A 15,978-nucleotide genomic window follows, 5' to 3' on the forward strand; every position below is an offset into this window, starting at 1 on the left:
GGCGGCACGGTGGTGTGGTGGTTAGCACTGTCACCTCACAGCAAGAGGGTTGCCGGTTCGATCCCGGGTGTGGGAGCCCTTCTGTGCGGAGCTTGCATGTTCTCAGCGTGTCAGCGTGGGTTCTCTCCGGGCAAAGACATGCAGATTGGGGACTAGGTTAATTGATAACTCTAAATTGACCGTAGGTGTGAATGTGAGTGTGAATGGTTGTTTGTCTCTATGTGTCAGCCCTGCGATAGTCTGGCGACCTGTCCAGGGTGTACCCTGCCTCTCGCCCGATGTCAGCTGGGATAGGCTCCAGCCCCCCCGGGACCCCGGGACCCTCAAGAGGATGAAGCAGTTAGAAGATGAATGAATGAATGAACATGTATTTGTTATCTTATAATTGTCTATTTAGTTGTCCTGTATTGAACATATATAACTTATTAATATGCAATTTAGCTTAGCTTAGCTATGTAACTTAAACATTCATACAAATAAAATTAATTTTAATTTGACTTTGCATACCCATGGTTATATTGTACATGTCACATATGAGTGTGTGTGTGTGTGTGTGTGTGTGTGTGTGTGTGTGTGTGTGTGTGTGTGTGTGTGTGTTGGCAGGCAGGCAGCAGCTTGGCTCAGAGCCTGTGTAACATGTAGTGCCAGAATCTCAGCAGCTCCCTGACAGAGATCATTTGTCACTTTTAGGACTCTACAGTGTTTGACTGGTGTTAACCTGCTAACCTCTGACAGCACAGTAATGAGCTGCATGTCCTGTGGATGGACAAGTGTTTTTCTCACTGACATTTGAATATTCGACTGCACTGTCCTCTCCTCCTACTGCTCACCTGCCCTGCTGTATTAACATGAACTCTTGTGTGTGTGTGTGTGTGTGTGTGTGTGTGTGTGTGTGTGTGTGTGTTTGCGTGTGTTCAGGGCCTGCAGAAGCCTAGTCTGGAGGAGATCAAGCACGCCAGGAATGCCATCTTCAGTCCCTCCATGTTTGGCTCCTCTCTGGATGAGGTGATGGTGCTCCAGAAGGAGAGGTATCCGGACAGCCAGCTGCCCTGGGTGCAGACTCGCCTCTCTGAAGAGGTGCTGGGTCTCAATGGAGACCAGACAGAGGGCATCTTCAGGTGAGTGGAGAATTATTATTAAGCCTTAATTCATGACCATCATGAGTGTGAAGAACTGACGCCCTTGACTCTAACTGTTGAATCCTGCTCTACATAAAGTGTATCAATGATTTTTGGTAATGCAGTTGTCATGAATCAAAGTCAAAATAACAGAGAGGAAGTGCTGGTCTGGCAATTACTGTGGTTCCACATTGTGAAGTAACAAGAAATGATTGTTTGCACCTATATACTTTTTTTAATTTTTACTTGCTATGTCTGCCTCTCCTGTGCTCCATTTAAACTGCGTCCCCAAGCACAAGCGATTCACAGGAAACATGATGTGGAAGACAAAAGCCAGTGTTGGACAACATTGTTGACTGCCTTTTGTAGTCTTCTTTACTACAACAATGATGAATCCTGTCAGCACACACTTTGTTTGGCTGAGCTTTAAACTGTTGTATTTCTAGATTAGCTCTTCAAGGTTTGTTTGCTGCCTGCAGTGGTCCATACACATGTCATTCCAACAAAACTACATGCAAAACTATTTTTATGCCTCCACACTGGCAATAGCTGTGGAATTATGTTTTCGGGCTGTCTGTCTGTCCATTCGCAAGTCTGTCCTATTCTCGTGACTGCAATATCTCAAGAATGCCTCAAGGGAATTTGAGTCCACTTGGACTCAACAATGACCTGATTAGATTTTGGTGGTTGAAAAGGCAGAGTTCCTGTGACCTTGTCCATCTCATTTTTGTGAACGCAATATCTCACCTTAAGGGAATGTTTTTTTGGGTTTTTTTGGCACAAAACTTTACTTGGACTCAACAGTGAACTAATTATAATTTGATGGTCAAAGGTCACTGTGACCTTGCTTTCATTGTGTTCATCTCTCGTGAATGAGATATCTCAAGGACGCCTTAAGGGGGTTTTCTCAAATTTGGAACAAACATCCACTTGGACTCAATAATGAACTGATTACATCTTGGTGGTCGAAGGTAAAGCTCACTGTGACCTTGCATCTGCCTCATTCTCATGAATGCAATATCTCAATAACACCCTCAGGGAATTTCTTCAAATGTGGCACAGATGTCCACTACATGGATGAATTGATTAGAATTTAGTGGTCAAGGGTCAAGCTCATTGTGACTTCACAAAACATTTTTTTGGTCATAACTCAAGAATTCATACACTAATTATGACATAATTTTATACAAATTTCTAATAGAATAAAAATAATTAAGTGATGCCATTCAGTATCCAAAAGGTCAAAGGTCAACTTCACTGTGACATCATAATGCCCTGCAAAAACACTTTTCTGACCATTATTCAACGTCGTATCTCAGGAATAGAAAGACATTAGGTAAGATACTGAATTGGTGACACTAATCTTGGGTGTCCACCTTGAAACTGTGCTGATTGTATAGATCTTCTGTGCTGCTGGGGGAAAGATGTGTGTGAAGCATCCATGTTCATGGAGGCATACAACCACAAGGTGATAATTGTAGTTCTGTTTTTGTTGTTTTATTTTTGGCCACTTGGGAGCAGTGAAAAGTTGCAAACACATTACTGACATATCAGAAACCAGGGTTTAAAGATATACAAAGAAGAGGAGACTGGGATGAAAGATGAGGGGATGAAATGTAACCAGCCTGTAACCTTTGACTTCCAGGGTACCAGGGGACATAGATGAAGTCAATGCCCTCAAGCTGCAAGTGGATCAGTGGAAAATCCCCACAGGACTGGAAGACCCACACATCCCAGGTTAACACGAACTGTTGGAGAGAACTACTGAGCACACATGAACACATTGAGATCTCTGCTGGTCTTCTGCAGACCTTGATCTGCTTTCATATAGCTGTCATTTACAGGAAGTTGGTGTCATTGACATGAGCAGAATCACTCACTGAGTCCTCACATGCAGTGTAACATTAGTGTAGCAGAGTAAATGTTCAGATGGCTCCCTTTGATTATTGAATAGGTTTTAGATGTATTTTCAAGGCGGTCTCATGCTGCCTCTGTGTCTTTGTGTCCCCAGCGTCTCTGCTGAAGCTCTGGTACAGGGAGCTGGAGGAGCCACTTATCCCTCATGAGTTTTATGAGGAGTGTATCAGTCACTATGATAACCCAGAGGCAGCTGTTAATGTGGTGCTGGGCCTGCCACACATCAACAAACTGGTGCTCTGCTACCTCATCCGCTTCCTACAGGTAACACACACAGACAGACACACATGGTTTACACAGCCTATACTAAATCCTAAAGCAAATGTAATCAAGTCACAATCAAAATCAAATCAATCAAACAAGCACATTCCCCCAAAACACCTCTCTCCATGCATTAATATGTTTCTGACACATTTAAAGGGTGAGTTCACCCAAATTACTGTCCAAAAAACCCAAAGACGGCAGCAATCAGCAAAGCGTTCTCCGCGTTTTCTCCAGACTTTGATCCTACGATCCAACTGCTGTAGGCAGAATCTGGACTCATCACTGAACATAACCTTCCTCCACATGTTCAGGTTCCAGTAAACGTGTTGCAGACACCAGCGCAAACAGACCTAGCGGTGAAGGGCAGTCATGGCAGGCCTCCTCTCTATGGGACTGGAGACTGGCTGTTCCAGATTGTCGGGGCAGAGAGCCGTCAGCCATATCATGCTGCAAGCCTTGACTGCAAATCTGTAGAAGACTGCATACACTTCCTAAGTGCTGACAGGATGAGGAAACAGTGTTCTTGGGGATTGTCAATAGAGTCAAGAGTCAATAGCAACAGCAAAAAGCTGTTTGGCATTGGCAGAGAGAATTTGCCAAATTTTTCATGGGTGCAACCCACATACTCAGCTCTGCTGCTCATCCCACAAATACATGTCCCTTACAAATGTGGCACCATGTAATAGGGAAATAAACATGGTATAAGACTTATTGCCAAGAAGCACTGTTACAACAAAGAAATAATCTACCATATACAAATTTTCTTACTTTTTGTGTTTAGTTTATAATCAAAATCACAATTAGTGCGATATCTACATTGCAGGAGCTGTGATAATTTGATATAAACAAAATGTATCACAGCATACCTTTATATATAAAGCACTGTGGTGGTACAGAGATGCCCTGGTCTACAAATCACATTCCAGATGTAAGGGAACATGCTTGTTTTGTACAGATCCCAGCAAAAATCACATTATTATGATATTTATATTTTTTCAGTGAAAATGAATGCAAAAAAATAACCATTCCCACAAAATCATGAATCATATCGCTGCTTCATTATTTGCCACAATATTCACAATATAATCTTTTATGCATATCATCCACGCTAAAATTACTGTTTATTTAAACAGAGCTATGGCAATGGCAATTTTAGGGCTGTTTCTGGTTAAACAAAAAGGACCTTTCTCTTTAACAAACGGTCAAGCTCTGTAGGGATCCTTTCCTAATGATGTCAGACATTTAGAATAATAATCTGAACATGCCAGAGGCAAAAACAAGCACTTCTAGTGAATGTAAATTGACGATGAGAACAAGACACAAGTTTTGACATTGGGGTTTGTTTCCCAGTTGCTGCACTCTCACTCAAACTGGACCAATTTTTGAAATTACGAGTGGGGCCTTATGAGCACAAAATAGGGAATGGGAAAATAGGGTCCAGGTTGAAAAATACCAAATTTACCCTTGGGCAAATACCTAAGGTTCAGATCAAAATTGCTAAAGTGGCATCTTAAACACCACAACAGGAACCATTAAAATGTCTTTAAATGTCTTAAATCTGTCTTGAGGCAACCTTTAGAATACTCTGCTGTACATTGTGTGTTCAGGTATTTGCCCAGCCTGCCAATGTGGCCATCACCAAGATGGATGTGAACAATCTGGCCATGGTCATGGCTCCCAACTGTCTGCGCTGCCAGTCCGACGACCCCAGGGTGATCTTTGAGAACACCCGCAAGGAGATGTCCTTCATCCGGGTGCTCATCCAGCGGCTGGACACCAGCTTCATGGATGGAATCCTATAGCCCCCCCACCACACACACACACACACACACACACACACACACACACACACACACACACACACACACACACACACAAACTATCCATACTTTACCCCCAGCTTCCCCTACAATCCCTTTAACCCACTTCATGACAGGCCCCTACACACAGCCCCAGCACAGGAACATCATACATACATATTGTTGCTGCTGGGTGAATACCTTGCCTCTCCAACATGTTTACTTTTCTGGAACTAACAAAACTGCCTTGTTTTGGAGTTTGACCACTGTACATTTTGAGTTGAACCAGCTGTATTTTCTATTTCTGTAGACATAGTCCTTGAACTGACATTGACATGAGAAAAACACCACCATTGGAGTTCCAAGGTTTTCATATGCTAACAGTACTGTGTGTGCCTTCACATACATAATACCGTATACACATACAGTATGAAGGAATTAGCAGGGATCTCATCATTCAGTTGGATTCATGTTAGACTCACTGGCACACTCACACTTCAGGACCGCAAAGGTTCATTTCACATCCAAATTATTTGTTTTATATGAACTGACTGCTTTGTTTCCCCCTGCTTAAACATACACGCACCGTCACATACAAAATAGACACACATATTACACACACATATTAGTACATGCACACACTTGTATTGAAAGTCTCACTTTAAGATTCCACCTTCTGCAGTGTACAATACCATATTAACACACAGCAAGATTTATCACCGAGGTGAATGATACATTCATTAACATGACACAAACACAGTTCTGCCACAGGTGTTCAAGACTCTCACACATAAACAATGCATTCATAGCACCAGATTTTCACAAGATATAAAGCCTAACTGCACAATTCCATCAGTATTTTAATATATCATATTAATCTGGCAAGATTTTAACAGCCCGTGTGTCACACTGCCACAACTTAGACGGAGCTAAGAACTCAACACAGAGGCTCCTGTTTGCCTCAAGATGGCAAACTTGTGCTGTCTAAATGAGAAAACATCCAACAAGACACAACATTTAATGTGAAACATAGCTTCACCCTGTTAGTCAGGTGTTTCCTGCCAATAACCTGACTTAAAACAAGTGTAGTTGTAAAGGAAGACAGGGGTAAGGTGGGAGCCCTGCTGGTCACTAAGCCATCGAGTGAGGAGAACATGAACACTAAATCACCCTGAGTTTTGTTTGGACTTCAAGGTTTTAAGGCTTCCATCATGTTGGGTTCATGGACAAAAAGCATACACTTTACTCAAATTGTTAGTACAATCTAGAAATGTTAAAGGTATATTATGCAGGGTGTCTATTACTGTTTGCAAACACATTCGCCAGTCAAAGTTAAAGCCAACCTCAGATTCATTCTCGTTTGGCATTTTGCCTGGCTATATTTGTGTCTCTTGGATGCCTGCTGCTTATGGTCCAACACCTGCTTGCTACCTTTTTATAAAGTCATGATCTCACCTGAGTGCTGTGGGAGTACACACTCATAAACTTCCCAAACCCAGAAAACAAGAAAATCTAGACAGAAGGCAGATTCTCTGCAGATAAATACACTACAACACCATTCTACTGGGTTATAAGCAGGCCCAAAGCAGCAGTGATCTAAAATGAAAATCTGTGGAATTCTGTGCAATGTTTTTTTTTTGCTCATTATGTGATAAACAATATTCATTTATGATAACAATTGTTTCTGAACAAAAATAACCTCACACAATACATTAAAGCCTAAAATTACTGAAAGCAGGTTAAAAGAACTACCTGATGAGAGAGTGAGAGAAATTAATTTGCCAGTCTGTTAACAGCAAGTCTTATTTTGGCAATTCTTCTCTACACCACTTACTTTGATTTTAAAGCTAGATAGCTTATGAATGTGAATACAACACACAATTGTCACACACATGCACAAGGAGGTGGAGGGGACAGTGACAACATTCTGAGTTTTACTAGCAGCGTCTATATTTTGAAAATCTGCGGAAAATCTGTGGAGTTCTGGGGCACTGATTCTGTATGGGCCTGCTTACAAGTGGTGATTTAGAGAAATTACTTCTGTTTGAGTCTATACATAGTTTTCTTTTAGGAAAATCCTGTATAATATATTGTTAGGTATTTAAACAAAACATACTCAACACATTATATTGTCAGAGTGGGTTGTCACTCTTCCTACCTCGTAAGTAAGGACCTCTGGCTGCACAAGTTATTTCAGTCAGAGTCTTGAAAAGTAAAAAAAAAAAAAAAAGTATGAAATTGAGTCTTATCAGATTTTACGTTTATAAAAGTCTAGTCTATAGAAAAGTCTGATACTGTACTCTCTCTTGCCAGCTGTAGGCAGTAATGTTAGTTTTAACATATTTTTGCAGGCTGTTAAACACCTGCAGACGAAAGGTTCTATTGTTCTTACAGTGGACTGTACTGTAGCAGGCTGTCCAATCCTGTTTTATGAAGTTTTAGTCAGCACCATGACACCTGTAACAGACACTGTCATGACTGCAAGCCTTAGTATAACATGGAAGCTCATCAGCTCATAATGAGAAAGTGTTGATTTCAGAATGAATTTTTAATAAGTTGATTTATCCATTCATTTTCAAGGTGTAGCTTGTGTTGATTAATTTACATGCTAAATCTTGCTGAGAGGCAGACACTGCAGCCACCCACAAGTGACAGTTATGGTGGATGCTAAAACACAGGAACACTAAGAGAACGATCATAAGTCATCAAACTGACTCAATGATATCCGGTATGCAGAACAATCTAAGTCTGGTAACATTAGCCACCATGAGCTACTGCTCCTACCAAAGTGTGAAAAACTGTAGCAGACAAACCTCTGAGTGTATGAGATTAAGCTACAGTGTGTTTTTTGCTCATGAGTTAAAATGTCATTTGTAAGGAGATGTGAAATTACTTTTCTCAAAAGTTCCATACTCTTGATTTTATACACACACTACAGTAAGAGTAGTGCTATTACATTATACTGATTGTGAAATACTGTACAAACCAGTAATTGCTATAGTTATCTGGTATGCAGCACTGGAGACAGTAACCACGGTCCAGGTGGATTTTGGTGTCCATGTTCTAATCACTTAACACATGGAAGGCCAGTTTAGTTTCTCCTTGCTGGCTGAACATGTGCTAACAGGAAATAAGCCAGCAACACTTGCCTTGGCTCTGGCAGATGATGGCCTGTCTTTGAATAAAACATGTAAACTGATCTCACAACAGTTTTATATTCTTTAGCATTAGATCATCTTGAGGAAATCTGGTGGTGACTGTCCACTCTGCCACAGTATTTGGTGCTGTCCAGTCACTTTGGCTGCTGACCACAGCCTCCTGAATCCATGAGCGACACATCCAGCAGTAGGGATGATAGCAGCACTGCCAATAAGGCCCCATACATAGTGTTCAAACACAGATCAGCATGCTCATTCATCCTGGGAGGGATTTGAGAAGTGCCACTTCTCCCACAATAACCCCCCCAGGCCCATCCTCCCACCTGAGCCCACAAAGCAAGTCCACCACCATCACAGAGCCCCAACAGGCCTTTCTGCTCACTAATGATTTGTGAATGTGTCTACCTGCTTGTCTGTTTGTCTGTCTGTCATTGTTTACAAGATGTATATGTCTCTTGCATTCATATGGTCTTTGTCTATGAGCAAGTACTGTTGTTTAATGTATTCATTTGAGATTTTGCTGTATTTAACAGAATTTCTATGTTTTCTAACCCATTCTTTTTATATAATTTAATTTATTATATTTATTTGGGGAGATTTCCTTAATGCCTTCTCAAGATATTGTATTGTAGGCTCCAGTGTGTGTGTTTTTGTTACAGCACGAGTGTGTGTATGATCGCGTGGATGAGCAATCGACTGTAGTTTTCAATATGGTAGGGCACATACCTGTTGATGTGTGACTGTGTCAGTCTCGCTGTACCGGTTTAATTCATTTGGAGTTTTTTGTGACACAGCTGAAATGATGATTGTGAATGGCCCATGGACACACACACACACACACACACACACACACACACATGGACCATCCTGGAAAACCACTGATGTTCCACCTTAAAGGTCCAGATGACACTCAGTCTCACAAATGGCTAAATGACCCTTTTTTCTTTGTGAAGAGACTGTGATGAGTGTCGCTGTGTGTGCGATGTGCAGCTCACTCACTCTGACATACACACTCCACATAGATAACATGTACATTGACACTGTACAGACTATGTAAAAATAAGTATATAGAGTAACAAGAGCAGAAAAAGCACCATAAGTAACAGTGGAAATTGCTATGGACGTAAATGTAACAGGGTGGGGGGGGTTGTTTAATTTTTTTTTTTTTCCTCCAAGTCTTGTTAAAGTGTAAATTTTCTTCATACTAATCGAGGTCTAAAAGTGGCAATTTAAATCCATCATGTCCACCCATAATCCATTCAAAGTGATTTTAAGCCCCGATATCTGTAACTGTCAGTCACATGTATACTCCAAAAAGAGGTGGTTTGTCTGGAGGACTAGTTTGACCGTTAAGTTCTGGGCAAACCAGGGATTTGCAGAGAAGATTCTGTGATGTGTCGCTGAGATTATGTGTTGGATTAGTCAGCCATCAGTCTACAGTAGCTGCATCACCATCTGCAGCTGAACCATGCTGCAAACATTCTGTGCAAAGAGAGAGGCAGCTTTCTCTCTGACAGTAGGACCACTTGAGACCACCCACCTTTTTCTTAAGACTAAAAGTAGCTGCTACATGCAAGAAAAACATTATGCCAACATCCTCCTGTCTTCATAAACCCTTTTTACACCAACGTGGAACAGCTTCCGTTTCGGTTCTCGCACCTAATTTTGTTTAGAGCATTTTGACAACAACAACAAAAAAGATTGGTTCAGACCCAAAAATGTTGGTTCCAAGCTGAAACCAAAAAATAGTTTGTTTTTTTTTAAATTCAGCTTTTATTGAAAATACAAAGTCAGATGTCATGGAGAGCAGAAATTGTCAGAAAGACAAGTGACAAGACTGAAATTGAACAGTAAGGAATAAAAAAAACAAAACTAAGAGACAGCATTGAAAATCAAGTAGCAGAATATTACCAAATAGCAGGTTATAATGATGTATGGTCAGTATACTTTTCTTGTTATTCACATTCAAAAGACTTAATTAATTTTTAAAAAATCTATTTAAAAATGTTGTAACGGGATGATTTTGCAGATTTGGATTTGTGTATATGAAATTTACCAAGCAGGATCAGGAGGTTTGTCTCAATGAAATTAACATTGCTTTCAAAGTAAAAAATAACACCTTTGAGACTTAACGTCACAGAGTGACTGGTATTTCTTAAAATATAATAGCAGGTTTTTTTTGTTAATCTGAAGTGCAAACCGTGATGACATCAGTGCACATGTCACATTCTACAGGTTGGAACGAGAGGATGGAGAAGACAATAACGAACATTTAGCAAGAAATCATTGGTGGTCTCATTGATAGAACAAAAGGTAACAGGCAATCAATGGGTGCCATCTTGCTACTACAATTTACTTTCATTGTGCAACGCTCTCTATTAATGACACATCCTTGATTACAGTGGTTCTGATCAAAACTGGTGAAAACAAAGCGGCAACCAAATGAAGACAATGTGGAAGTGCCAAAAACTGCAGTTCATAAAATGTAATGTCTGACTTTACAGCAGAAATAACCATGTTTACAGTCTGATACAAAAAACAGTTTTGGTCTCTATAACTAATTTCAACATTCATGACAACTGTCTTTGGGCACGATCCCACACACATTTACATTTTATTAAGGCCCAAAGTTACACGTATTAAAGGGCGGGGCTGTTTGAGTGACAGGCTGTCTGCGAGGCATTGCTGCAAGCTGTAAGCCAGCTCCATCCTCTCGTCCAAATAAGGTCACTCCTGGCCCCACAAAACTAAGATGGTGATGGTCAAAGTGCCAAACTTGTCAGTCTATGGTGGAAACACAGGCCGGTTCTCTAGATAGCACCAAGGTTCCAAGAGTCCTGAACGGCTCTGGTCCAAGAACCAGAGCTCATTTGGTGGAAAAGGGGTAACAGTGGTGACCCTCAGATGAGTTGGTGACTAGCTTACTAACTAACAAGATACAATGTGTGAAGTGCACTTACAAGTCAGTAAACCGGAGTCTTCAGATAGAGGATGGGAAGCTAACATTGAGCAGACTATCCTGTACCACTGCAGCTGTCAACATGCTCAATTGATTTGAGTTTTTAATCTTCGAGAAACTTTAAAAAGGGCATAAAGTTCAGTTAAAGTCAGCCAGCTACTTGCCAGGAACTGCAAGTGGAAAATAGCAATTTGCTAAAATCTGCTGCATTACATCTCTCCGTGTTTTATGTGACGTTAACGTTCTTTGTACTTTGTCCCTGTTCAAATAAACACACGCAAGCTTATAAGACAAAATCATCAGAACAAACTTGTCCCTCATTTGACAACTGACTTCTTAATAGAGTATGAATATGGCCAAATGTTTATTTGATTTCCTGTAAAATCACAGTAAATGAGAAGCCTTGGAGATAGCCTGGCCAGGCTGAAATGTTGCGGTAGTGTGTATGAGTGTGTAAGTGGTGTGTGTTTGTGAGAGTGTCCTTGTTTTATGTACGAGATGGTTGTAGATAGACCCAACAAATCAACCGATTAGCATGCAGACATGGGGTCTTCACGCTCTACGACTTGAATTTACTAAAATATGAGAATATACAAGGAAAACAAACTGAATTTACATAAACTAATTGTGACAGTATTTAGCTTTAAAAATCCACTAAGAACAAGATTAAGGTCTTTTAATCTGTTTTTCTGATTTGTTTTTTTTCTACTTGGTTCCTACTAATGATGATTTGGTAGTCAGTGTCGATGCTGTTTGTCTAATATAAAGAAAATGACAATGAAGAGAAGGTGTGAGATAGCTGCTGTGAAACTGCTCTTCACTTTGACGTCAGTCCTCCAGGTTTTTCAGTTGTATCTTAATGTCCACTGTCACTCACACTCTGTCCAAGGGACGACTCTGGAAGTGTAACGGACGTTGGTTTAATAAATGATTCAAATGTCAAACTAATGGGAGACTCTTTTATTTCCAACTCTGACACTGTGCACTGTGATACAAGAGAACAAATTAAAGGTTACATTTCATGAATGTAACATACATAGAAGTCATGAAATATGTCACACAACTAATTGCAAAACTAATGTATACTGATCAGGATAAATATTAAAAACACTGGCAGGTGAAGTGAGTAACATTGATCATCTTGTTACAGTGCAATGTTCTGCTGGGAAACCATGGGTCCTGATGTTCATGTGGATGCAACTCGACACTCCACCCACCCAAACACTTTTACCCCCCCTCATGGCAACGGCACTCCCCGATGCCACTGACCCCTCCAGCAGGACAATGTGCCATGCTGGTCAGCAATGGCCTGAGGAACATGGCAAAGAGCTTGAGGTGTTGACCGTCCAATGCCCCAGATCCCAGTCCACTGGTACATTCTTGGGATTTGCTGGTATCCTACCTCATAACCCACATGATTCAAAGAATCTGCCACCAATGCTCCAATGCCAGATTCCACAGGACACCCACAGAGATCCTGTTTCCATGCCTATACAGAGGTCAGAGACAAGTGTGATCTAAGGAGGCCCCACTGTGGATCAGGGGTATATCTGGGGTACCTGCATGCCTCATGAATGCTCAATCAGATCACTTCACCTGTCAGTGGTTTTAATATTTGCCTGATCAATGTATTTTCTACCATAACTGTTATCATAGAAAACCAAAATTTCAATAAATTAAGAACTTGTAAAAGCACTTCTACAGCTTCATCCACTTCTCTGCTTTTCATCTCATTGCTCAGTACAGTTTGTACACACACAAACACACACACACATACTGTTTAGAATTATATTGCATCAAATGGAAAGTGGGGGTGAGTCATGCTGCAGGTGTGGTTCAAGAAACATCTAAAACTTAATTAACACCTGTCATTGGAATCTGCGACTGTCTGAACTGAATTCAAACAGTCTTCTGTTCAAGAGAAAATGACAAACTTTACATAAAAGGCTAACTTTTTACAGCCACCTTTCACTTCATCAGGGAGTGTTTGTTCACATATTACTGATGTAGTCTGCCATTGTGTCAGTGGAATTCCATCCTTCCACCAGCAGATCGCAGAATGGGCGGAGCCTCTTCAGTGCAGTGTTCCATGTGTCGGGGTCTCGATCCCCTGGGTTTTTCCTGAGGTCAAGGGTCAAGCGATGTGGTGGATGGTGTGTCCTTAATCTCTTAGCAAACTCCAGCAGCTCAGCAGGCTGAATGAAATTGGAGCTGTTCAGGGCAAAAACGCAGCAAATGGAACTTATGATATAATGTCGGTAAAAAAACATTCGATATAGACTGAATACCACATGGATGCCACTTGACACACTCCACCCACCCAAACACGTTTACAGACCAAGAACACCCCCTTATGGCAAGAGGAATGTGAACAAGAGCTTAAGGCGTCAACTGAGCGTCAATATTAGCCAGATCTCCCTCTGATTGAGGGAGCGTACTTGGTCTGCAAGCGGTGTTTGGGTGGGTGGTGCATGTCAAGTCGCATCCATGTGAATGCCAGGACCCTAGGCTTCCCAGTAGAACATTATACTGTAATGGGATGACCAGTGGACATCTCTCATCTTTCTGGAGAGATGTGGTCAGCTGGTCATTCACTTCAATTGTCACTGGTTTTAATGTTTTGGCTGAGCACTTTATCTATATTATATCTGTTTGTATGAAACTTCCCAAAACGATCACTTTAAAAGTGCTGCCTAACCAAATGATTTGAGCAGTGCATGGTTATTATAGGATTTGTGTTTTAGGTTTGGGCTATGGGTCTTGTCTTGGCGGGTCGGTCTGCTGTAGTAATTGATCATATGTGTGGTTGGTGGGGATGGTGTGGTATTGGACGTCATGGTGCCAGTTCAGGAGCAGGTCTTCATAATCAGACCTGTGCAGGACTCTGCTGACTAGCAGTAAATACAATAAAAGCATGCTAAGCTCTTCAGTCACAACAACAACATGTAGAGGATTTTAACTTTAACATCAGGACAGGAGCCTACATGCTGAGTCTTAACTGTATCCCAGCTGACTTGGAAATGACTGAAATGCTATTTGACTCATTGGTACATCAGCTAATAACTAAGACTTCTTATCTAGACCACTGTCTGCAGCTCTTACCTGATGTCGAGCTGTTTCACTGAGCTTGGTGAGGATCCCGAGAACAGTTCTGCCAGCACACACACGTTTCTAGCTGTTGACACACACAGTCATATTAATACACAATTGAAACATTTCCTTTCGAAGTTACTTATGATTTAGACATACACCAATAGCACAGATAAAAGTAGGGCTGTACAGAATAGTTTGAAGCTTCATTCATAACACTGACATTCAAATCCTAAATCAGCAGTGAAATGCTGCACAGCTTTTTTTTTTCCATTTCTCTTCATCCTGCTAAACATTGTATTCCTGCTTAGCTGCAGATAATAATTAGGTTAGAGTTGGGCGATCTTGTCCATATCCTATCGTCCTATCGCCATCTAGTGAAATCGCCGATGAACGATGTCATTACGCGTCGCCGCTGAAACGTTCACTTATAGCCTCTCTTTGGCGTTTGAGCAGCTTTATAAAACTCTTGAACATGTAATGGCTCCTTAATTAGCAAGCTGACTTTACATAGACGGCATATCTTTTCAATTTCTCCTGACATTGTGTTGTTTGGTTTGTTCACCGCTCCGCGACATGCGCATTAAGGCCCGAACATACTCGGGCGGAACATACGCGGAACAGATTCCGCGGAGGTCCGCGCGGACTCAAAGCGGACCTCCGCAAGCCCTGTGCGCGCAAAGCTCAGATTTTACGACCGTGCGGACTCCGCTCCACGCACCAGTGACTGCTCGGCATGTATTTTTCACATCGCGGGGATTTTTCACGGACATTTTTACAGGAAACTACAACGCGGAAGTGCGCTCGACTATGAAATGACTGCGGACATTCCTCGCAGAGTCCGCTCCGCTTACAGTACGCCCGAGTATGCTTGTGTCGAGCGGGCGGAGGCGTTGATCCCCCTCCCCCCCACCCTCCGCTCTCTCACTAAGCAGCCTCCCTCTGCCTCCTCTCACTCAGCCTCGTTCAGCCTCGATCTCGTCAGCATGCTCCACACACGCACTGTCTCCCCCCACACCTCGCGATTGCATTGTCATTTAAAAAAAGACATCGTGAAACAACCCTTCTATCGCCGATGGGCGATCGGATCACCCATTGGCACAACCCTAAATTAGGTTAATCTCATATTGTGACTTCTTTACTAATTGTAGAATTTAAAGCTGTGTCAGTGTCGCGCTTATTTGATGACAGCATTCATGCTGATACTGGAACGACTGTCCAACAGTTTGGTCCTGCCATGAATTTCAGAGCATCATGCAACAAAAGGAGCAGCCAAACATTCTGTGCAGTGTGCACTTTATATCTGTTTTCCTTCAACACTAATGCAAATGCTTTTGTTACAAGAGTAGCATGAGTGTCTGGTTTAGCAACAAAGACAAAGTGACTGAAGTTGTCTAGTAGTAGTGAATGTACAGTGTAGATTACAGTTTGTCCATCAATAAACACTCCAGCTCCTCAAGACCCAAGAAGTTCCTGTGTCTTGCTTCCAAGTTGCTGGGCAAAAATGAAGAGTCTGGGATTACAAACTGGAACAGAGTGTGTTGCTCTCTGACTCTGTCCAGAGACATATATCAATATATTTATTCAGTGCCTTTTCAGTGGGCAACAACCTTGCATTTACACATGTATTGTTGAAAAAATAGACTCAAAGTATAAACACTTGAGGTCGCAGT

The 15,978-nt window shown here is 41.6% G+C and overlaps 2 protein-coding genes across 2 annotated transcripts in view; one reads left to right on the plus strand and one right to left on the minus strand.

The window, feature by feature from the left end:
• arhgap39 (Rho GTPase activating protein 39) overlaps positions 1–12,171 on the plus strand; it is a 271,265-nt gene extending 259,094 nt beyond the window's left edge. Inside the window, exons 8-11 of the mRNA XM_049588027.1 lie at positions 919–1,118; positions 2,764–2,855; positions 3,130–3,299; positions 4,907–12,171. Of these exons, the coding sequence (XP_049443984.1) occupies positions 919–1,118; positions 2,764–2,855; positions 3,130–3,299; positions 4,907–5,101 (657 nt within the window). The 3' untranslated portion in view covers positions 5,102–12,171. The remainder of the gene's footprint in view (positions 1–918; positions 1,119–2,763; positions 2,856–3,129; positions 3,300–4,906) is intronic.
• Positions 12,171–15,978, minus strand: part of lrrc41 (leucine rich repeat containing 41) — a 30,412-nt gene continuing 26,604 nt past the window's right edge. Inside the window, exons 9-10 of the mRNA XM_049588054.1 lie at positions 14,318–14,390; positions 12,171–13,426 (exon numbers count right to left, since the gene is read on the minus strand). Coding sequence (XP_049444011.1) covers positions 13,207–13,426; positions 14,318–14,390 — 293 coding nt within the window. The 3' untranslated portion in view covers positions 12,171–13,206. The remainder of the gene's footprint in view (positions 13,427–14,317; positions 14,391–15,978) is intronic.

This window comes from Epinephelus fuscoguttatus, linkage group LG10 (assembly GCF_011397635.1).
Source record: "Epinephelus fuscoguttatus linkage group LG10, E.fuscoguttatus.final_Chr_v1".
Lineage (NCBI taxonomy): Eukaryota > Metazoa > Chordata > Actinopteri > Perciformes > Serranidae > Epinephelus > Epinephelus fuscoguttatus.